A 23,833-nucleotide genomic window follows, 5' to 3' on the forward strand; every position below is an offset into this window, starting at 1 on the left:
CTATTGGTCGATATGCATTGGGTCGACAGGGTCACTAGGTCGACAGTTCAAAAGGCCGATATGAGTTTTTGACCTTTCTTTTCACTTTTTGGACTTATTCATACTTATTACCAGTTATTTATATAGTGCACGCATATTCCGCAGCGCTTTACAGAGAATATTTGTCCATTCACCTCAGTCCCTGCCCCAGTGGAGCTTACAATCTATATTCCCTATAACATGTACACACAGACACATTCACACTAGGGTTAATTTTGTTGGGAGCCAATTAACCTACCAGTGTATTTTTTGGATTGTGGGAGGAAACCGGAGAACCCGGAGAAAACCCACGCAAGTACGGGGAGAATATACAAACTCCACACAGTTAGGGCCATGTTGGGAATCGAACCCATGACATCAGTGCTGTGAGGCAGTAATGCTAACCATTACACCATCCGTACTGCCCAACTTTACGATCCACGTGGACTACGATTTTGCTCGCCATGCGAGGGGACACGGTGCACTAATTGGGGTTCCCGGTCACTTTACGAAGAAAACGATACCAAAAAAAGTTTAAAAAAAACTAATGTCGATATTTGACCTGTTGACCTAATAACCATGTCAACCTAATGCATGTCGACCAATAGTGGTTGACCTAATGACTGTCGACCTAAATTGTGTCGACCCAACGACCCATACCCCTACTAGAGACGCCGGGCTGCGGCTTTAACGGCGCAGGAATTAGTTCTAAACACTTACAAAGTCGCAGGTGAAGCACATCGGAACTCGGCGTGAGGAAAAGCCGCAGCCGCTGCATCGTACCACTTCTTACACAGATTCAGATGCAGTCGTCTGAGTCACTATGCGCATGCGTCTCGATGGCGCCAACACAGCGGTTGTAGTGAGGATTTGGACTCCCAAATCCCGGTTGACAGGTAGTCAGCGATTGGGGGAGGTAGAGGAGGGGTGGCTAGTCCAACGCAGGCGTATCGTAACCAATTCAGGGGCATGTCACACCCTGCGACCCCTCCCCCCTGTTTTGAAGAATGTTGCTGCCCCCCAAACGCCACAGAATGTCCACCATACTTCGGCTGACGGGGGGCTGCGAGCGATATTGCAATGAAGGTCTTCAGTGGTGATGACGGGCTGATGCGTCATGTAGGAAGAGAGTATGTAAGATGGACTGTGCTGCTTGTGTGTCTTACTGTAATTAACTAAATCTTGTTCCTCTGCCAGTGAGGCGTATCCCACGTGCCAGGTGCTGGAGGTGCAACTGTGCTATGACGTAGCCGACCTCATCCAGATCGACAGCAAGAGGTACTAGAAGGTGTACTGTAACGCTCTGCAACCTCACTTTACATTAACCACCATTATACGTGGCCGTGACGATACTGCGGAGACTGGTGATCATTCCGAGTTGACCGCTCGCCAGCAGTTTTTAGCAGCCGTGCAAACGCTATGTCACCTCATAGGCAAACGCAGGGGGGGTTTCCGGTTGCCTGGAAACCCCCTCCTCTTGACAAGTGGCTCAAATTATGACAATAGCAGTGGTATATAATATGATTACTAGAGCTGCAACCACATCCTGCAGTGTAAGGGACAGAGCGGAGCTGCTAAACATACACAGTGGTAGCAGCTTCTTCTGCCAAGTTATCTGTGTTTGTGGATCTGAGCATCCAATCAGTGCACTGGACCAGAGAGCAGCTGCCATAAAGAAGAGACAGGAGCTTTACCATGAAGTGGGAGAATCTGTGCTTCGAAATTCGCAGTGCTAGTTCTATTATGTTTGCGTATTTATTTATTATAGTATGTTTAACCTTTTTCTGCCCACTTATTTAATATTATTTAAACATGTTTGATACAAACTAAACTATAGACCATCTTTAGTGTTAAATATTAATACTTTATTCCATGTTCCGCAGAGTGGGAGATTGTGGATTGCATTTGGAAACCCTCATCCAGAAATCCTGCGTTTGCCACTGCACCTCCCACTGGGAGTGTGTTTTAGCTTAGCAGAAGTGCGGACGAAAGGATCGCACAGCGGCTACAAAGTGTTTTTGTGCAGTTTCAGAGTGGCTTCAGACCTACTCAGCGCTTGCGATCACTTCAGACTGTTCAGTTCCTGTTTTGACGTCACAAACACGCCCTGCGTTCGCCCAGCCACGCCTGCATTTTCCCTAGCACGCCTGCGTTTTTCCGACCACTCCCTGAAAACGGTCAGTTGCCACCCAGAAACGCCCACTTCATGTCAATCACTCTGCGGCCAGCAGTGCGACTGAAAAGCTTCGCTAGACCCTGTGTGAAACTACATAGTTCGTTGTAATAGTACGTTGTGCGTGCACATTGCGCCGCATATGCGTGCGCAGAACTGGCGCTTGTTTAGCCTGATCGCTGTACAGCGAACAAATGCAGCTAGCGATCAACTCGGAATGACCACCACTGACATTCTAAGTAGGCATTACTGCTATATAATGCGCTCACTTCTGCTGTATAATGCGCAATCTGTAGGTCTTCCTCCATACGTCACAGCTGTATGATACAGGCTCTGTGTAGTTGATGTCTTCTATGTTAGAAAGTCCTCTGTTGCAATCAGTCATTATCGTAGGTACAAGTGAGAGAAGGCCGGCAGATATACTGCATAATATAATCCTGCTGTTCCGACCAACTGCCAAGTATGCGGAACCCTCCAGTCCATTCATTTTACAGAGTTATGCCCAGATTTATCAAGCCTTGGAGAGTGATAAATTACCAACCAATCAGCTCATAACTGTCATTTTTCAAACACATCCTGTGACATGACCGTTAGGAGCTGGTTGGTTGGTACTTTTATTACCAATATCACTCTCAAGGGCTTGATAAATCTGCGTGCTAAAGTGTTACCGTATGAGGCACCTTCCGTTCTAACGCCATCAGCCGCACTTCTACACACGTGATGTAAAAGTATTACTACACAAGCGTTTATCACCTGACACATAATATCCAGGAATGATTGAGCAGCTGCCACTGTTTGTCTACACAAGCGTGGTATCAGATTATATTACAAGTTTAAACAAGATTATCAGCAATTAGATATGCATATTAATTATCAAACTATCTAACAGTTATATGTATTTTTTTTTCATATTTGAAGGAAAAAAGCGGAGAAGAGTCTGGCCTATTACAGGAGACTGTACAACAGAACGGGCGAGCTGTTTTTCATCAACCCCAAACCTTGTGGGCAGCTGTGCTGCTGCGTAACGCGCCACTGTCCGAGGGTAGGTACCGAGTTACCATGTTGGACAGATAGTGTACTGTAGAGCTTGTATTATGTGTTGCTGTGTAACGCGGCACTGTCAGACGGTAGGTACCGAGTTACCATGTTGGACAGATAGTGTACTGCAGAGCTTGTATTATGTGCTGCTGCGTAACGCGGCGCTGTCAGAGGATAGGTACCGAGTTACCATGTTGGACAGATTGCGTACTGCAGAGCTTGTATTATGTGCTGCTGCGTAACGCGGCACTGTCAGAGGGTAGGTACCGAGTTACCGTGTTGGACAGATAGCGTACTGCAGAGCTTGTATTATGTGCTGCTGCGTAACGTGGCACTGCCAGAGGGTAGGTACCGAGTTACCATGTTGGACAGATAGCGTACTGCAGAGCTTGTATTATGTGCTGCTGCGTAACGCGGCACTGTCAGAGGGTAGGTACCGAGTTACCGTGTTGGACAGATAGCGTACTGCAGAGCTTGTATTATGTGCTGCTGAGTAACGCGGCGCTGTCAGAGGTTAGGTACCGAGTTACCATGTTGGACAGATAGCGTACTGCAGAGCTTGTATTTTATGTGCTGCTGCGTAACGCGGCACTGTCAGAGGTTAGGTACCGAGTTACCATGTTGGACAGATTGCGTACTGCAGAGCTTGTATTATGTGCAGCTGTGTAACGCGGCACTGTCAGAGGGTGGGTACTGAGTCACCATGTTGGACAGATTGTGTACTGCAGAGCTTATATTATGTGCTGCTGTGTAACGCGGCACAGTCAGAGGGTAGGTACCGAGTTACCATGTTGGACAGATTGCGTACTGCAGAGCTTGTATTATGTGCTGCTGCGTAACGCGGCACTGTCAGAGGGTAGGTACCGAGTTACCATGTTGGACAGATTGCGTACTGCAGAGCTTGTATTATGTGCTGCTGCGTAACGCGGTACTGTCAGAGGGTAGGTACCGAGTTACCATGTTGGACAGATAGCGTACTGCAGAGCTTGTATTATGTGCTGCTGCGTAACGCGGCGCTGTCAGAGGGTAGGTACCGAGTTACCATGTTGGACAGATTGCGTACTGCAGAGCTTGTATTATGTGCTGCTGCGTAACGCGGCACTGTCAGAGGGTAGGTACCGAGTCACCATGTTGGACAGATAGCGTACTGCAGAGCTTGTATTATGTGCTGCTGCGTAACGCGGCACTGTCAGAGGGTAGGTACCGAGTCACCATGTTGGACAGATAGCGTACTGCAGAGCTTGTATTATGTGCTGCTGCGTAACGCGGTACTGTCAGAGGGTAGGTACCGAGTCACCATGTTGGACAGATAGCGTACTGGGAGCTTATGTTACGGTATCTGGTGTTCTAGCTGTGTGCGCCATTTACACACCAGTTTATGGTGGGTGGGAGATGGCAGCCCCTGGGAGAGACCAAACAAGTAAGTAAGCATGGGAAGCTTAGGGGCTAAGTGGGCAAATTCCTAAAAACTCCTATGGCGCGTGCGTCACAGAGTGGCACCAGCATAGGAGGCCGTGGTCAGACGGAGACGCTGCACTTGCCCATGGTGCAATCAATGGTGGTGTATAAGGATGGACCAATTGGTAATGAGAATACAATTGGAGGTACACGGTGGATGGGGAGTTAGGAGGAACATGAGAATACAGTGGTGGTGGTGGGGAGTGTGTGTGTGGGGTGGGGGTGGGGGGGTGTCCTGCCATTAGGGGAGATGCTGCCAGGAAGAGGAGATGAGAGTAATTGTGAGGGTAGTTCCAGTGTGCACCCAGGGAAGTGAGGAGGGTGGGCTAGGATGGGGTAAGTGACTGTTACTGGGAGGACGTCAGAAGGGACAGGTGAAGCTGAGACTTTGGAGAGAGGTAAGTGGTGACAAGGCGCATTTGGAGGGGTGGTGAAGGGTAAGTGGGTGTAGTTTACCAGTGACTCCAATATAATAAACAACTTAGAAACGTTTGTGCCAACATCAAGGCTTTACCAGCAGGGAGGCTAATTTAAATCGAGAAAATACATATTTTGACATCTGTTACTGGGAATATAAATGATTGGAAAAGATGTTGAAATTGGTGTGGAAATCTACTGTACTTACCTCTGTAGCAGTACACCTGCTACCTACATAATGGTGTAATGGCTGGTGTTGCTGCCTCACAGCACTGGATCTAGGGCTCTACTCTAAATGTGTAGAGTTTGCATGTTCTCCCTGTGCTTGTGTGAGTTTTCTCCAGGTGCTCCGGTGGTTTCCTCCCACACTCCCAAAATATACTGGTAGGCTAATTGGCTACTGACAGAAATGTATCCTGTGTTTATTTTAGAGGTGAGCGGTCCGGATTACCTGGAATCGGACGCTCCGAACACAGTCATCGGAGCTTCCTGCCTGACTTAGATCTGACTTCAGGACCGAACGGCATCTTCCTGGCGTAGGATTCTCGCGGGACTTGGCTTCCATATAAGGAGCAGTGCCTGAGACTTGGTGCCCCCCAGCGGTCCGGCCACGCCTGGTTGGCCGGACCGCGCCCCCCTAAACGACGGCTTGACACCGCCGTCCAGCCGCCTCCCGCCCAGCTACCGCCTCTGCCTGTCAATCAAGCAGAGGCAATCGCTAGGCAACAACGGCCTTCGGCCTGCGCAGTTCCGACCCGATCGCTGCGCTGCGATAAACTGCAGCGAGCGATCAGGTCGGAATGACCCCCAATATACTATCTATCTAAGGGGCTGTGTCCATCTAAGATTACTGTTCTGCTGCACTCTATACAATTAAAGGGGCAGACTAGATGGGCCAAGTGGTTCTTATCTGCCGTCAAATTCTATGTTTCTATGTATATTTTTTTAAAAATGTAAAAATAATTGTTGTATTTAATTGGATTGTGCGCCACATCCCAGTACTCTGTGCCCTAGAGCGTTGAGTAAAAGCGGACTGACACCAGGTTGTGTGAGCCGAGCTCCTGCCCAGATGTGTTTAAAAAAAAAAAAATTAAAAATTGTATTTTATTGTGCAACGCACCCCGGTACACTGTGCCCCAGAGCGTTGTGTAAAAACGGTCTGATGCCAGGCATTGATCTGCAAATTGAAAAATGGATAATGATCAGTTTACAGAAGAGCAACCAAATAGCACTCCAACTGCTCCCACCAGTCATGATGATGATACTAGTCCTTCTACTAAAGCCGATGCTCAAGGACATAGATAATTTACGACATCTGGGCATCTAAAATAAACAATATACAGTGGTGAAGAAAAAAAAACCTCAGGCTCTAATAAAGGGAACGTTTGCTTCTGCAGAAAAACATAAAATTGGCAACATGCCATTCACCACACGCAGTGGCAAGGAAAGACTCAGGCCTTGGCCTTTATTTTTGAGTGGTGGTTCTGCAACGGTCAGTGAGGCATCTTCATCTGGCTCTCATGACGATGCAAGACCCTTTTGCTGAGTCTAGAACAGGTGTAAAAAAAATGTAAACCACTAAGGCAGTAGAACAGACTGTGCATTCAGAAACAGAAATGTCACAAATCCCTGAGGTGAGCCTAAGTGTGTGCTTGAGTGCTGTGTGTGATCCTGTCTTTTCAGAGAAGCTGCCTTCCACCATTTCCGCTCCCTCTGTAAATGCAGGGATGAGCAGAAGTATAGCTGATAACATTGAAATTAAGGATGCCACCATAGAATTGCAAGAGGATGATGGGCATATTTGTGTAGCTGGCGCTAATGAGAAGGATGAGGATATTGTTTGTGTAAGTCAGGTACCAGTGGAAGTCCATTTTTATGCCTGGGCATAAGACCAACAAATCCACCTCTTATGTGTGGAATTATTTTTACCCAAATTCTGACATTTGGTAAGCCATCTGTAACATTAAGCATCTAGGAACCTCCACCCTATTACGTAATGTGCAGCGAACTCATGACAAGTTTTTGATAACATCAGAAACTGGTGCTAAAATAATAACAATAAGCAGTCCAGCATCAGCTAGCTCCCTTCTTTCAACTAAGATCCTAGCACCTGCAATCTCCACTGCCAACACCTTCATCCTCGATATCCTCAGTAATGATCGGTGGTAGTTCTGCATCCAGTTTGTTAAGGATAGCTAACTCCTCCCCTTGAGCTCTAGGCCTGCTGTATTAAAAGGGGAATAGAGTCAAGGGAGGAAAGTGTAATCCTGCCACTGTATAAATCATTGGTACGATCGCATCTTCAGTATTGTGTTCTGGGCACCGCACTATAAACGAGATGTTAGAACTTGAAAAGGTTCAGAGGCGAGCTACAAAATTGATTAAGGGGTTGGAGACACTGGACTTTGAGGAGTGGTTCTCTAGGTTAGATATGTTTACACTAGAAATGAGATGACTAAGAGGGTATTTGAGTAATATTTACCGGAATATAATGGGGCAATATGTGGAGATATCAGGTGATTTGTTTATTAGGAGACCTCTACACAAAACGCGCGGATACCCGCTAAGGCTTGAGGAGAGGAAATTTCGCACTCAGTGCAGGAAGGCATTCTTCACTGTAAGGGCAATCCGAATATGAAATACACTGTCAGAGAAGGTTGTAATAGCGGACTCAGTCAATACGTTTAAAAATGGGTTAGATAAATTTCTAACGGAAAAAAATATACGAGGATATAGCCTTTATCCAGAATAGAATAGGGAATATAATATAATTCAGGTTGAACTCGATGGACTACTGGTCTTTTATAAACCTCACCAACTATGTTACTATGTTATTGTACAAATAGGCGTATCACATTGTCCCTTTGAGTACTGGAAGGAAAAAAAGGCTATTTGGAGGCCTTTGTTCAAACTGGCTTTGCATTAGTTAAACTGCCTATCCTCCAGTGTGTACTCGGAGAGAGTTTCCAGCGCGCCGGGAATGGCATAGGAGGCTAGTACCTCAAAATTTGGACAAGACAATGTATATCAAAATGAACTGGAAATTCCACGAAGAAGACCTTTTACGGGAATTACGTCAAAGTACGGAGACTTCTGTAATGGTACATTCCAGCTGGGATGAATTAATATTGTGTGGGGATGATGTATACACTGTAGAGGTGTTGCTTTAAGCCGATATGTAGCTTGTTTTGTGGAGGCCCAAACAAACCAAGCACTTCAGCCACAAAAGTAGCAGTCCCTATCGCTGAAGTGCTTGGTTTGTCAAAGTGTGCATGTCCTTTTTAATATCCAACCTAAGGGTGGGTGGGACATAGGGCGGTAGGGCCCAGGGACCATTCCATTGAAAAAAATTCAAATCCAAAACCAGTCACAGCGATTTGGCAAATCCAAATCCAAAGCCTGACGACGAATCAGAGCCAAATCCAACAAAAATGGTGTGGCACAGTTTAATTAGATTCCAATGAAACTAAAGGAATATTTTTGGCCAGTGGATTGCAACTATAGCATCCGGAGACATCCCACATGGATAGAGGGAGAGCACACAGATGGTGTCAGACCGGGACCCAGGGGCCGATTGTCCCATAGTTTTGTCCATGTGTACGGGAATTGTCTTTTTTACAAAAAACAAAACAAAACATTTCTGCACCCAGTGCAGAACCGCTTAACCTGAGTTTCCAATTTATTCCGTGACCCTCCTGTAATCCCTTCGCCTCTATAATGCCTGTCCTCTGCCTGTGAGATCCCTCCTATGCTGCAAAGGTTTTATATCTGTCCTGTGATGTCTTGTACACCTAGGTGGAAGCTATGGAGTATTACAAAAATATGTCCGATTTGCTGGAGGAAGAATTTACGGCGATGCTGGAGCTGTTCCGCAACGTGTCCATTGGAATCGCTTTTGTCACGTTTTCTGAAAAATCCATGGCTACCTTGTAAGTACTGGACAGCCACCAGGAAATCCTGACAGGACCCATTTGTGGGGCTTTTGGTGAGACCTTGTTCTTCCTTTTACAGCATCCTCAAAGACTTCAATGTCCTCAAGTGTCACGGGTGTGAGTTGGTCACAGAACCGCAGCCATCAAGATTGAGCGCACTGCTTGATCTCTCCCGCTTGTCTGTCACCTACGCCACCTATCCGGAGAATATTTCATGGTAAACTGAAATCACGTCATTAACATATTAAATAATACATATGTACACTAGTTGTATTTCCAGATCGGACATTTCTCAATCGTCCGCAGTATGAGGCTTCTTCTCCCACTGCCGATACCGCAGCACTAGTGGCCCGTGTTACCCACCAATGAACAACTGTCACTCAGCAGCTGCCTCCCCTCTCAACGGTGATCATCCTCTTGACCACAAATAGTCCAGCAATGGCGCCATCAATACTTTTTGTTGATGGCAGACAACCATCAATGGTTTTAACCACCAGTGGGCTTCCCTACCGTGGACACATGACAGTGGCTGATCCAATCAGAAGGAGGGCGGGACTAAGGTGTAATGATTCTCAAAAAGGCCACCATCTCCAGACCTGCCCATTGATGGTGGGTAAATGTGTGCAAACCATCAATGGCCATCCCTAGTCCAGTCAGAACCATAATCCATCTTGGCTAGTTTAATATGCCTAACCCAGTAATGATTTATTATAGTCTCTATAGTTATTATAGTCTCTCAATCCTTTGACACTTGAGGCCAGCAGGAGGCGCTGCAAGAGCACCGCTTGTACACCTATAGAAAGTCTGAGCACACTTTCCTTCAATATCCATACATAGGGTCTATTCATGAAGCAGTGAAAGAGTGGAGAAGTGAGCCTGTGGAGAAGTTGCCCATGGCAACCAATCAGCTGCTCCGTACAATTGTATAGTATGCAAATTATAAATGTTACTTCAATGCTGATTGGTTGCCATGGGCAACTCCTCCAATGGCTCACTTCTCCACACTTTTCACTGCTTCATGAATAGACCCCATTGCCACTTAAGGGGAGAGATGTATGTAGCCGTGAAAAGAGTGGAGAAGTTGCCCATGGCAACCAATCAGCTGCTTCATATAAGTTATAAGAATGCACTCGATGAATGTTACTTCAAAGCTGATTGGTTACCATAGGCAACTTCTCCACTGGCTCACTTCTCCACTCTTTTCACTGCTTCATATAACTATCCAGCACATGATGGATCACTACAATTGTCCAGCATATTAAACATCCTATAGGCAAGGTGTATTACATGTGGGTACTGCCTACCTCACCAGCAATCATTGCGGTTACATTGCCGCTAGATGTTAGCCAGACACTATGGGTACATTAAGCTGTACTCCTATTGGGGCATAATATTGTGGTTGCGGCTTGCGCAAGCTACTGATTGGCTGGCTGCCCACTCAGAACCACTCTAGTACCTGATCCCTGGTGAGTGCTGGCAGCCGCACTATGGTGTTGTACAGGGTGCGGTGCGGGTCACCAGGGACAGGATAGCTGGGTGTTACTGTGATGCAGATAATAAGAGCATTAAATCTGCCATTTTCCCCTGTACATAAGGCAAACCAGATGCCAGTATTTACCAGCGCAGTGTAATTTATATTGTTATTCTTGTATCCGATCTTCATAGTGTTTGTTTTCCCTGTGCTTAGGGGGAATCTCTCGGTGCAGGGAATAAAATGGTGGGTCCGGTTCCTGGGGATTAATTTTTGCCTCTTCATCGTGCTCTTCTTCCTGACGACCCCGTCCATTATTATAACCACGATAGACAAGTTCAACGTCACCAAGCCTATCTACTACCTGAATGTAAGTAGTGTTCTTAGAGCTTGGAGTTGGTGATCAAGGAGACTTAGAAGGCTTTGGCCATTGGGAATTTTTGCCCTTATTTATCAATGAGTGATAAATTTCACTGTGAGTGATAAACTGCACCAGCCAATCAGCTCCTAACTGTTACAGACTGTGTTTGAAGAATGACAGGAGCTGATTGGCTGGTGCAATTTATCACTCATCGATAAATAAGGGCATACAGTGTATGTGAGCAAGTATAGAGGCCAGGACAGCGGACTTCAAACAGTTTATAATAAATATATATATATATATATACACATTTCCACAGAAGAAGCCACATATATATATATATATATATATATGCCATATTATGATTACTATCATTATCCAATACCGCCCCCCCCCCCTCCATATTTTACTTTTAATACTAATAGCCATTATATTGAAGATGATATATGGAATCATGTACAGAGCAACATAGAAAGATGTATTAATCCGAGACAGCAGACATAGGGAAGCAGTGCGGGAGGAGACATTGGCTGCAATGTAGAATAAGATGGTAGCTATAATACATAGTGTGGAGAGGTAAAATAGCCTCTATGGTACAGATGTTATATGGAATCGTGTACAGAGCAACACATAGCTTTATTAAACAGAGTTCAGAGAGAAGCAGCGTGGGAGGAGAAATCGGCTGCCATAGCGAGCAATGTCTTGGGATTAGATTGCAGACATAAGTGGCAGTATGGAGGGAGAATAATGCAGCAATTGCTATCTTACAGAACCCAATCATCAGCCAGTTCTTCCCCACACTCCTGCTGTGGTCGTTCTCAGCGCTCCTTCCCACCATCGTCTACTACTCCACCCTATTCGAAGCTCACTGGACAAAGTAAGATATCCATTTGACTGTAGTTGGTTAAATCTATTAGGAAGTAAAATATAGATATTAAGAATTCACTCTTTTATAGTACAGCCTTCCTTGCTATACCCAGAAACGCAAAGATAAATGTGATAAACCCCTTCCCCTACTATAGTCCACACTGGTGCGATCTGTTCCTTGTTGCCATATCTAGGCTGATGATGTCTGTAGCAAGGCAACGAAACAGGTCGTGGAGAAGTGTAGACAGGATACATTCAGTATGGTGGTGTCACACAAGCTGTTCACTCAGCGGGAAAATATTAATAAACCTTTTATTAGAGCTTTTCATGCTGGCAGCAAAAGTGCTGTATGTAAATCTCTATATCATAGCAGTTTTTCAGTACTGAGAGATGCGGGAGAAATTAAAAGCATTTTGCTTGAGTTGTTTTCCTGCTGGCCCGGAACACTAGCACTGTGGCATTTCAACAGCTGTCTGAGCGTAAAATGTACTCGTGTGACACTCGCTTGGAAAACTCCTTCAGTCTGTGTTTCCCTGGTAAAATATCCGCATAAAAGCCTGTGTGACACCACCTTAATGGAACAAAAGCCACTGCTGTGAGGCAGGAATACCGACCACTGTGCCGCCAAGCATCATTCTATGTAGAGTGCATCTGACCATATGCATGGGACAGCTTGATGCCCAGTATGCCCCCAGCTTGGTATATGATTATTTATTTTTATGTAGCGCCACTGTGCAGAGAACACGTCATTTATCAGCCCCTATCCCAGTGGAGCTTACTATCTGCATTCCCTAACGTACAGTGCCACTCACACACTATGGTCAGTTTTGTCAGAAACCAATGGTGTGGGAGGAATTAGGAGCACCTGAAGGAAACCCCTACAAACATGGGAGAACATACAAACTCCACACAGCCGTGTAGGGCAGTAATGATAACTACTGTACCATGGGAGTCATTCAGATCTGATCACTGATGTGCGTTTTCGCACAGCAAGCGCTCAGGTACTAACGGCGCATGCGTATGCACCTCAATGCGCACGGTCGTCAGACAACAACAACGGTCAGCGACGGGATGGTGCCAAAAATCCATTCGCATGGGCGATCGCAAGGTGATTGACAGGAGGAGGCCGTTTGTGGGTGGTAACTGACCCTTTTTAGGGAGTGTCGGGAAAAACGCAGGCGTGCCCAAGCATTTTCAGTGAGGGTGTGTGACGTCAGCTCCGGCCCCGATCAGCCTGTTCTCATCGCACTGGAGGAGTAAGTCCTGGGCTGCGCACAAAGTGGATTTTTGGAGCTCGGCGTACACATGGGATCGCACACTTGCACGGCGAATATACACTCCCCCTGGAGGCGGTGATTATCTGAATGCAGGGCAGAAAAATTAGCAGCCCAGCGATCAGATCTGAATATCTGAATGACCCCCTATGTTACCGTGCAACCCTGAAACATTTTGTTTGTTTTTATTAATGGCAAATATAAAATTAGGATTTGTGCAGCGGGGTACACTGGGATTCTACAGGGAATACATCGGGTGTAGAGTTGGACATTGATCCGAGGCACCAACAGGCTAAAGCTTTGACTGTTCCCATGATGCATTGCACCGCCTCCTCTATAACCCCGCCTCCGTGCACAGGAGCTCAGTTTGTAAGTTGGTGCCTGCATAGCAGGTCACTTATACCCCTTTTCCACTAAAGCACGGGTCGCAGCCGTGTCACCTGACACGGCTGCGACCCGTGCTACAGCCCCCTTTTGAACAGGCACGCCACCGCTGATGCTTTCCTGGATCGCGTGGCTGCGCAGTGGGGAGGAGATAAGAGAGTCCCCCAGGCGGGACCCGCCAGTAATTCGCGGTCTAGTTCCGGTCCCGGGAGACGGACCGCGCCGCTGGCGTGGACACTGTACTGCACAGGGACCCCACTATATCCACCAGGGCAGGGAGCACAGGTCGGATTTTAAACAAATCCGTTTTGCATAGGCTCCACAGTACCCGGTGGTGAGGACCAGCATAGGAGATAAGGCGCTGACCTGTAGCCCCTCCCCCAGCTCCGGGCGCCATCTACTGCTGGTGTTCCCGCTCTGGAGCTGCATTTCACTCTCCCTCACTCCCTGACAGAGATTCTGGCGCCATCTTACACAAATAGCTGAGCTGATCTCCAGGACTGCAGGGCACTGTCTCCTCTGTAAATCCGCCTGCCTCATCAGCGCTGTGCATTTACAGGCACTTAAGTATTCTACATGTCATTTTAGACTGTGTTAGTTAAGAACAAGTGTACTGATACCTGAACATTTAGTGCAAGTATTCTGAGATATACATCCAGTATCTACTGTGCATTGTTGTGTGTGTGTGTGTGTGTGTGTGTGTATATATATATATATATATATGTAATTTTACTAGTCCAGTGCAGTTTTATTGTGTATCTGAAATAGCTTCTGCATTGTACCTGTGACTGAGTGTGCCTGTAGCTGCTGTGTGGATTTCATTCTAGTGTATCACACTTATTGCCACCACTATATTCTGTACCCTGGGGGGCTAGGTGTGTCAGGGTCTCATATATATATATATATATATATATATATATATATATATATATATTTCTCTATCGTCCTAGTGGATGCTGGGGTTCCTGAAAGGATCATGGGGAATAGCGGCTCCGCAGGAGACAGGGCACAAAAGTAAAGCTTTTCCGATCAGGTGGTGTGCACTGGCTCCTCCCCCTATGACCCTCCTCCAGACTCCAGTTAGATTTTTGTGCCCGGCCGAGAAGGGTGCAATTCTAGGTGGCTCTCCTAAAGAGCTGCTTAGAGAAAGTTTAGCTTAGGTTTTTTATTTTACAGTGAGTCCTGCTGGCAACAGGATCACTGCAACGAGGGACTGAGGGGAGAAGAAGTGAACTCACCTGCGTGCAGGATGGATTGGCTTCTTGGCTACTGGACATCAGCTCCAGAGGGACGATCACAGGTACAGCCTGGATGGTCACCGGAGCCGCGCCGCCGGCCCCCTTGCAGATGCTGAAGTTAGAAGAGGTCCAGAATCGGCGGCTGAAGACTCTGACAGTCTTCTAAAGGTAGCGCACAGCACTGCAGCTGTGCGCCATTTTCCTCTCAGCACACTTCACACGCTGTCACTGAGGGTGCAGGGCGCTGGGGGGGGGCGCCCTGGGAGGCAAATGTAAACCTATATACTGGCTAAAAATACCTCACATATAGCCCCCAGAGGCTATATGGAGATATTTAACCCCTGCCAAACTTCACTAAAGAGCGGGAGACGAGCCCGCCGGAAAAGGGGCGGGGCCTATCTCCTCAGCACACAGCGCCATTTTTTCTCTCACAGAAAGGCTGGAGAGAAGGCTCCCAGGCTCTCCCCTGCACTGCACTACAGAAACAGGGTTTAAACAGAGAGGGGGGCACTAATTGGCGATATAAATATATATATAAAGATGCTATTAGGGAGAAACACTTATATAAGGTTGTCCCTATGTAATTATAGCGTTTTTTGGTGTGTGCTGGCAAACTCTCCCTCTGTCTCTCCAAAGGGCTAGTGGGGTCCTGTCCTCTGTCAGAGCATTCCAGGTGTGTGTGCTGTGTGTCGGTACGTGTGTGTCGACATGTATGAGGACGATGTTGGAGGAGGCGGAGAAATTGCCTGTAATGGTGATGTCACTCTCTAGGGAGTCGACACCGGAATGGATGGCTTATTTAGGGAATTACGTGAAAATGTCAACACGCTGCAAGGTCGGTTGACGACATGAGACGGCCGACAAACAATTAGTACCGGTCCAGGCGTCTCAGAAACACCGTCAGGGGTTTTTAAAAAAACGCCCATTTACCTCAGTCGGTCGACACAGACACAGACACGGACACTGAATCCAGTGTCGACGGTGAATAAACAAACGTATTCCTCATTAGGGCCACACGTTAAGGGCAATGAAGGAGGTGTTACATATTTCTGATACTACAAGTACCACAAAAAAGGGTATTATGTGGGAGTGAAAAAACTACCTGTAGTTTTTCCTGAATCAGATAAAATAAAATGAAGTGTGTGATGATGCGTGGGTTTACCCCGATAGCAAATATTGGCGTTATACCTTTTCCCGCCAGAAGTTAGGGCGCGTTGGGAAACACCCCTTAGGGTGGATAAGGCGCTCACACGCTTATCAAGTGGCGTTACCGTCTCCAGATACGGCCGCCCTCAAGGAACCAGCTGATAGGCAGCTGGAAAAATATCCTAAAAAGTATATACACACATACGGTGGTTATACTGCGACCAGCGATCGCCATCAGCCTGGAGATGCAGTGCTGGGTTGGCTTGGTCGAATTCCCTGACTAAAAATATTTTATTGATATAGAGCATTTAATAGGATGCATTCTATATATATGTATGCGAGATGCACAGAGGGATATTTGCACTCTGGCATCAAGATAAGTGCGTTGTCCATATCTCCCAGAAGATGTCATGGACACGACAGTGGTCAGGTGATACAGATCCCATACGGCACATGGAAGTATTGCCGTATAAAGGGAAGGAGTTATTTGGGGTCGGTCCATCGGTCCTGGGGGCCACGGCTACAGCTGGGAAATCCAACCTTTTTACCCCAAGTTACATCTCAGCAGAAAAAGACACTGTCTTTTCAGCCTCAATCCTTCCGTTTCCCATGTGGGCAAGCGGGCAAAAGGCCAGTCATATCTGCCCAGACATAGAGGAAAGGGAAGTAGACTGCAGCAGGCAGCCCCTTCCCAGGAAAAGAAGCCCTCCACCGCGTCTGCCAAGTCCTCAGCGTGACGCTGGGGCCGTGCAAGCGGACTCAGGTGAGGTGGGGGGTTAGTCTCAAGAGTCTCAGCGCGCAGTGGGATCACTCGCAAGTTGACCCCTAGATCGTACAAGTATTATCCCAGGGGTACAGATTGGAGAGTCGAGACAATTTTTCCTCGCAGGTTCCTGAAGCCTGCTTTACCAACGGCTCCCTCCGACAGGGAGGCAGTATTGGAAAAAAATTCACAAGCTGTATTTCCAGCAGGTGATAATCAAAGTACCCCTCCTACAACAAGGAAAAGGGTATTAGTCTTCCACACTATATTGTGGTACTGAAGCCAGACGGCTTGGTGAGACATAGTCTAAATCTGAAATCTTTGAACACTTACATAAAAAGGTTCAAATCAAGATGGAGTCACTCAGAGCAGTGATAGAGAACCGGAAAAAAGGGGACTATATGGTGTCCCTGGACATCAAGGATTACCTCCATGTCCAAATTTGCCCTTCTCAACAAGGGTACCTCTGGTTCGTGATACAGAACTGTCAATATCAGTTTCAGACGCTGCTGTTGAATTATCCACGGCACCCCGGGCCTTTACCAAGGTAATGGCCGAAAAGATGATTCTTAAAAGAAGAAAGGCATCTTAATTATCCCTTACTTGGACGATATCCTGAAAGGGGCAAGTTTCCAGAGAACAGTTGGAGGTCGGAAAAGAACTATCTAAAGTAGTTCTACGACAGCACGAGTGGATTCTAAATATTCCAAAAATCGCAGCTGTTTTCCGATGATACGTCTGCTGTTCCTAGGAATGATTCTGGGCATAGTCCAGAAAGAGGTATTTCTCCTGGAGGGGAAAGCCAGGGAGTTATCCGACATAGTCAGAAACCTCCTAAAACCAGGCCAAGTATCAGTGCATCAATGCACAGGAGTCCTGGGAAAAATGGTGGCTTCTTACGAAGCGATTCCATTCGGCAGATCTCACGCAAAAACTTTTCAGGGGGATTTGCGGGACGAATGGTCCGGATCGCATCTTCAGATGCATCAGCGGATAACCCTGTCTCCAAGGACAAGGGTGTTTCTTCTGTGGGGGCTGCAGAGTGCTCATCTTCTAGAGGGCAGCACATTCAGCATTCAGGACTGTGTTCTGGTGACCACGGATGCCAGTCTGAGAGGCTGGGGAACAGTCACATAGGGAAGAAATTTCCAAGGAAGTGTGGTCAAGTCTGGAGTTTCTCTCCACATGAATATACTGGAGCTAAGGGCAATTTACGATGCTCTGAGCCTAGGAAGACCTCTGCTTCAAAGTCAACCGGTGCTGATCCAGTAGGACATCATCATGGCAGTCGCCCACGTAAACAGACGGGGCGGCACAAGAAGCAGGAGGGCAATGACAGCAAGGATTCTTCGCTGGGCGAAAAATCATGTGATAACACTGTCAGCAGTGTTCATTCCGGGAGTGGACAACTAGGAAGATTTCCTCAGCATGAATGAATTCCACCCGGAAAAGTGGGAACTTCATCTGGAAGTTTCCACATGTTTGTAAACCGTTGGGAAAGACCAAAGGTGGTTATGATGGCGTCCCACATGAAGCGCCAGGTCTGGAGACCCTCAGGCAATAGCTGGGACGCTCTGGTAACACCGTGGGTGTACCAGTCGGTGTATGTGTTCCCTCCTCTGCCTTTCATACCCAGTGTATGGAGAATGATAGGAAGGAGAGGAGTAAGAACTATACTCGTGGCTCCGGTTTGGCCAAGAAGAACTTGGTACCCGGAACTTCAAGAGATACTAGAAAGGATCTTGATTCAGCAAGAATCATGTCTGTTCCATGACTTACCGCAGCCGCGTTGACGGGTGAACGCCGGATCCTAAGGGAAAAAGGCATTCCGGAAGAGGTCATCCCTACCCTGGTCAGAGCCAGGAAGGAGGTGACCGCACAACATTATCACTGCTTAGGTGAAAATGTGTTCCATGGTGTGAGGCCAGGAAGGCTCCACGGAAGAATTTCAACTAGGTTAATTCCTACATTTCCTGCAAACAGGAGTGTATATGGGTCTCAAATTGGGGTCCATTAAGGTTCAAATTTCGACCGGTCGATTTTCTTCCAGAAAGAAATTGGCTTCAGTTCCTGAAGTCCAGAAGTTGTTAAGGGAGTACTGCATATACAACCCCCTTTTGATGTCTCCAGTGGCACTGGGCGATCTCAACGTAGTTTGGGATTCCTAAAATCACATTGGTTTAAACAACTCAAATCTGTGGATTTGATATATCTCACATGGAAAGCGACCATGCTGTTGGTCCTGGCCTCGGCCAGGCGAGTGTCAGAATTGGCGGCTTTATCTCACAAAGCCATATCTGATTGTCCATTCGGACAGAGCAAAGCTGTGGACTCGTCCCCAGTTTCTCCCTAAGGTGGTGTCAGCGTTTCACCTGAACCAGCTTATTGTGGTACCTGCGGCTACTAGGGACTTGGAGGACTCCAAGTTGCTGGATGTTGTCAGGGCCCTGAAAATATAGTTTCTCCTTCATCCACTAGGGGCCACTGGAGTGTAGTTACAATGGGGGAGATAGTAGGTGGTATTGGTAGCTGGCACTTTAAAAATTCTCACACTGTGGCTAGCTCCTCCCCTACTATCTCCCCTCCAAGCCAGTCTTAGTTAAGTGCCCGAGGTAGCTGGTTCACTTGGGTTTAGCTGAAGAATTTTCTTCTTTTTTCTTTATTATTTTATTTTTCTTACACACACTCACAGACTGGCAGCTCTGCCACTGCCAGTCTGCACCGTGGGAGCTGCCGGCGGGGTCCCATCGCAGCTGCGTGCGGCTAGGGATGGGCCCCGGCTGAGGGAGACACTGAGCTCTCCTGAGTTGGCGGACACCGCTGCGTGCGGCGCGTGTCGCGGCCACTCCATCCAGCAGAAGATTCCGGCAGCATGGCAGCGGTGAGTATCAAAAATGGTCGGACACCGCTGCGTGCGGCTTGTGTCGGGACCACCCCACCACAGAAGATTCCGGCTGGACGCCGCGGCGTGTGTCGGGGCCGATCCACCAAGAACACAGTGGTGAGTGAAGTATACTTTATTTGTGGTGGCTATGTATGTTTTTAGAGCAATCTGTTTATTGTTGTACAACCCACTCCAGAAGGGCTCTCTGGGGCTGTAATGTACTTTATTGTATCCTTACCTGTCCTCCTCATGGAGAAACAGACAGGATGATTGGGGGAGGCTGAGTATGTGTTTATACAACCCTGACTGAAAAACGGGTGTGTGTCATTCTGATAACCCTCTGCTCCCCCAGCTCCCCGCACCCCCCGCACCCACTCAGCGCGACTCACAGAGCCGGCACAGGGATCCCGCTCGAGCGCAAAGCAATGTTTAAATTTGGCGCCTTGTACGGAGGGGGCGGAGCTAAGTCCCGCTCTGTAGAGCGAGCTCAGCGCTCCCTGCTCCCAGGCGGCGACTCGCGCTCTGTTCAGCGCAACACTCCCCGGCGGCGGCTAGCAGATACAGGGCTCTACTAGCGCTGTATAGCGGGCTCAGCGCTCAGCGCTCCCCGGCGGTGACTCGCAGGCCCAGCGGAGGGTACAGCTCGCTTCCCGCTTAGTTTTGCAATAAGGCGCCATAGCCGGGGGGCGGAGCTAACTCCTGCTCTGTACAGCGGGCTCAGCATTCTCCGCTCCCCGGCCACTGTTATAGTGTAATAGGCATTTATGTGAGTTTAATGCACATGGTGCTGAGGAGAATGTGATATAGTCAGAGTGGCTCAGCACTAATCCAGTTATCCACTATATAGATTTTATCGCATAGCCCAGAGGAGTTTCACTCTGGCGGCCATTTCCTCCCTGCACAGACCTGGCTTCATATTTGCAGTGTCTCCTATAGCCCAGTGGGCTAATCTTGCATACTCAGAGACAAATACAAATAAAGTCCCAGGTATATTAACAGTTAACCCGCTTTACTCAGCGGGCTCCCAGGTCTCCCCGTCGCTAGGCAACAGCTCTGGGATTTGTAACTTTTCGATACTTCAGGCTGCTGAAATATAGATACATTCCTCCTGCAGTAGAGTCCTCTACCCAGCATTTTCCTACTTGCAAATCAGGGAACCTGCTCTATTACAGTAGCTGGGACTCAGCTCAATAATAATTAAAAGGATCTACTGTGCAGTATTTATTTACCTACGGTGTGTGTGTATATATACATATATAGTTATGTTTGTGCATGTATATATATAGATATATATATTTAAGTGCGTGTAGGTATGTATATAGATAAATCCATAAAATACCAGATATAGGGGATAAAAGCCTACGGCCACACCACCCTGAACACGCCCGATCTCGTCTGATCTCGGAAACTAAGCAGGGTCAGGCCCGGTTAGTACTTGGATGGGAGACCGCCTGGGAATACCAGGTGCTGTAGGCTACTTCCGCAATGTTTTCTAATAACAACATCTTGCACATAACATTTTCCCCCATCTTTCTCACAGGCTGGTCACCATTTTGAAAAGCCAGCGGAACCTCAGAGAAACATCTGGTGCACCTTAATTAGCGGTACACTAAATACAGGGCGGGGTGTTGCCTTCCCTTTATTATTCCTTGTTGTCACTAGTTACTAATGCTATTTGTAATTGTGGAATGCGTGTAAGGCATCAGACAAATAGCGCTGCGGCTCAGTACGCTAGTAGCGGGTATCTGAACAGGGGTTTGAATCCAAACAAAACTTTAAGGAGAACTCCTATAGCCTAGGGCTAAGACTCCTGTCCCACAGCGCAGCGTTGCTGGTTCAGGTCTCCGCTGCTCCAGAAAGTTTATTTTAATCGTATCGGTCACTACACATTATAGTGCAGACCTTACGTAGGGCTCTGTTTATTTAACCCACCTTTTCTCCTTTCGTTTGTCTCTCCTGGGATAGTCGAAGAATTCCCTCTTAGGTGTGAAGTATGCGGCGGAGCCATCTGCTTCGCCCTCCACGCACCTGCACACCCCTGTTTGATCAATGATGCAGGTAATGTCACTATTAACCAGACAATAGCTCATCAGGTAAGCCCTTGGACTTTGGTTTCCAAGGTCACAGGATCAAATCACAGCGGGACCAAACACACCTTTCCAAAAAGAAACTTTGCTAACATTCCATGCATTACTGATGTCTGTTTTCTGTGGATCTGAACCAGTGTCTCAGAATATACAGGTACATAATACAGCAGTTCATCTGATACTGCAGGTAAAGGAGGAGGACACGTCAAGTCCATCAGGGTTCCACGCCATTGACGAAAATGACAGCGACTGGTTCAGTTTCGGATGAGCTGGGCAGGCTCCGGTAGGCGGCCGACAGACACCCGAATACACAATATCAGGTATCAAACAGGGTTTGTTTTCCTATCTTTTCCCCGCAGATGGCAGGAGATGGTATCAGAACCTCTCTAGGGTATACACCTCGGTGTATCGCCGGTCCATCAAGCCGCCGTTTTCCTGAGGCAACCTTGCTCAGGGATCCATCGACATATGCGGCAGCATGGTTCTACCGTATCCGGAGCAGGTAGGTTGGGGAACAATTGTCCTCTAGGTTACAGGATGCTTCGCATCAGGATCAATTGATACTTTGATACAGGTCAGAATCACGATTCTGCTTTATGTTCCTTGGAGGTCTCCATGTCTACAGACTCGGACCCTGCATCTTCGCTTGGGCTGTCTTAACCCGACGACCTCTGGGGCTGCGACAGTGACAAGTAAACATGAAATCCTACGGGGCAGATGGTTCTGGGGAAGGAACTTTCTGCAGGATTTCTTGAACCAATGGAGGTAGGTCCACTTTGATTTCTCCTACTACTGCCCCAGCTCCAAGACAGACCTTTACTGGTCTTCCCTTTAGATTGTTTCGTGCCCTTTCAGGTTTTTGACTCCACACGGGTGATATCTTCGTCGCCAGGGGTTCTCAGGGTAAAAAGGCTGAAGCAGAGGTTCAACATCCTCAGTCCAGTCTGATTTTATGTCATCCTATACACCCATTACACCTGCAGGGTCCCAGGGTAGGCGCAGGTCGATGGGAGAAGGCTTGGGCGGTTACAACCGTCTCAGGAGTCCCTCGGCATGGGTCGGCTGATTTACGATGACAAGAGAGTCATACTGCAGGCTGCGCTCCATAGGTTTCTAACCGCAAAGGGTGTTGATCCCTGTTTTACACATATCATTTGAATTAGGACAGTTCTCAGGCCTTTGTTTTCTTTTCACGTTCCGAAGCCAAGTGGCTCGGACAGGCCTATTCTGGCCTTACAATCCTTTTAGTCTGTGATTGCTAGTTTAAACAAGAAAGGGAGTTTTACGTGTCCCTTGTCTTCAGAGATGCCTGTTTACTGATTTCCGTTGGACAGGCTTTTCTCAGATTCCCCCTTAACAGGATTCTCATTTTCACTGTAAGTCCTTTACTCTTCTCTCTTCCGCTCCCACAGAGTTTAGGAAGATAACAGAATAACTCTTTTTCAAGGGCAGTGGGTGACGTTGGTTCCCTAATGGGACAATTTACTGCTACTATCCCACTCTGTACATTAGGTGGCTTCTGAATATCCGGAGGATCCACGAGCTTCTGATTCGACACAGATCCAATTTATGCTCCGCATAGACGTTTCTCAACACGGTCCGTCAGAGGTTTTTTCATTCCTCGGCACCAGAGACTCTATTTCTTCAGTCAAGTTGCGACGTAATGAGTGGTCGCCTCCATTCCTCTCGGAACGGGGGACAACAATCTTGTTTCCAGATCAAGCCACCAGGTCAGACTCCTGGGTGAGGGAACATGCCCCGGAGTTTTGTCAGCTGGTCCGCTGTGGGCGGAGATTTCGGATCGACCTCAGGGCGTTCTGACTGACTCTTTAACCCTTTATTACTCTCGGACGGCAGTAGCCGTGGAGGCCCTCAGGGCTCCGGGGAGTTTTCTGGTTATTCTATCCTGCCTCCTTTTCTATTTCTACTTCATGTTCAGTAACACAGGAGGGGATTATGCGTGCTAGTCCTCTCGGTGGCGCTGGTTGGGCCACGCATGACTTGAAGATACAGATACGCCTGTTGTCAGTAGAGGAGCCTTGGCTCCTACCTCGACGGGACTGTCTACTTCAACAGGCTCCTTTTTTTTTTCTCCTTGTTCAATTTTACACTGGTTTCGGTTACCCGTGTGACTGTTCACGAGACCTCAGAAGGGAGGAGTTCCCTAGTTCGGTTAGGCCTACTGGGCTCCGATTTCAGAAGTCTATTACCTCTTCTCGCTTTTGCCACTTTGGGAAAACTTTATGGAACATAATGAAGATAAAAGGGGGTTTTTCCCCCTTCTTCCAGTTACCATTCATCTTTGGTTTCTCTGGGAGGTTT

General features: G+C 47.5%; 1 protein-coding gene and 1 non-coding gene across 2 annotated transcripts in view; both read left to right on the top strand.

Annotated features, from left to right (window-relative positions):
• TMEM63A (transmembrane protein 63A) overlaps positions 1–23,833 on the top strand; it is a 102,196-nt gene that overhangs the window by 47,979 nt on the left and 30,384 nt on the right. Inside the window, exons 10-15 of the mRNA XM_063918985.1 lie at positions 1,216–1,296; positions 3,110–3,233; positions 8,900–9,033; positions 9,116–9,253; positions 10,724–10,877; positions 11,639–11,745. Coding sequence (XP_063775055.1) covers positions 1,216–1,296; positions 3,110–3,233; positions 8,900–9,033; positions 9,116–9,253; positions 10,724–10,877; positions 11,639–11,745 — 738 coding nt within the window. The remainder of the gene's footprint in view (positions 1–1,215; positions 1,297–3,109; positions 3,234–8,899; positions 9,034–9,115; positions 9,254–10,723; positions 10,878–11,638; positions 11,746–23,833) is intronic.
• LOC134912091 (5S ribosomal RNA) lies at positions 20,782–20,900 on the top strand. The gene has a single exon (XR_010176967.1). It is a non-coding gene; the product is annotated as a 5S ribosomal RNA (ribosomal RNA).

The sequence above is a fragment of the Pseudophryne corroboree genome, chromosome 4 (assembly GCF_028390025.1).
Source record: "Pseudophryne corroboree isolate aPseCor3 chromosome 4, aPseCor3.hap2, whole genome shotgun sequence".
Taxonomy (NCBI): domain Eukaryota; kingdom Metazoa; phylum Chordata; class Amphibia; order Anura; family Myobatrachidae; genus Pseudophryne; species Pseudophryne corroboree.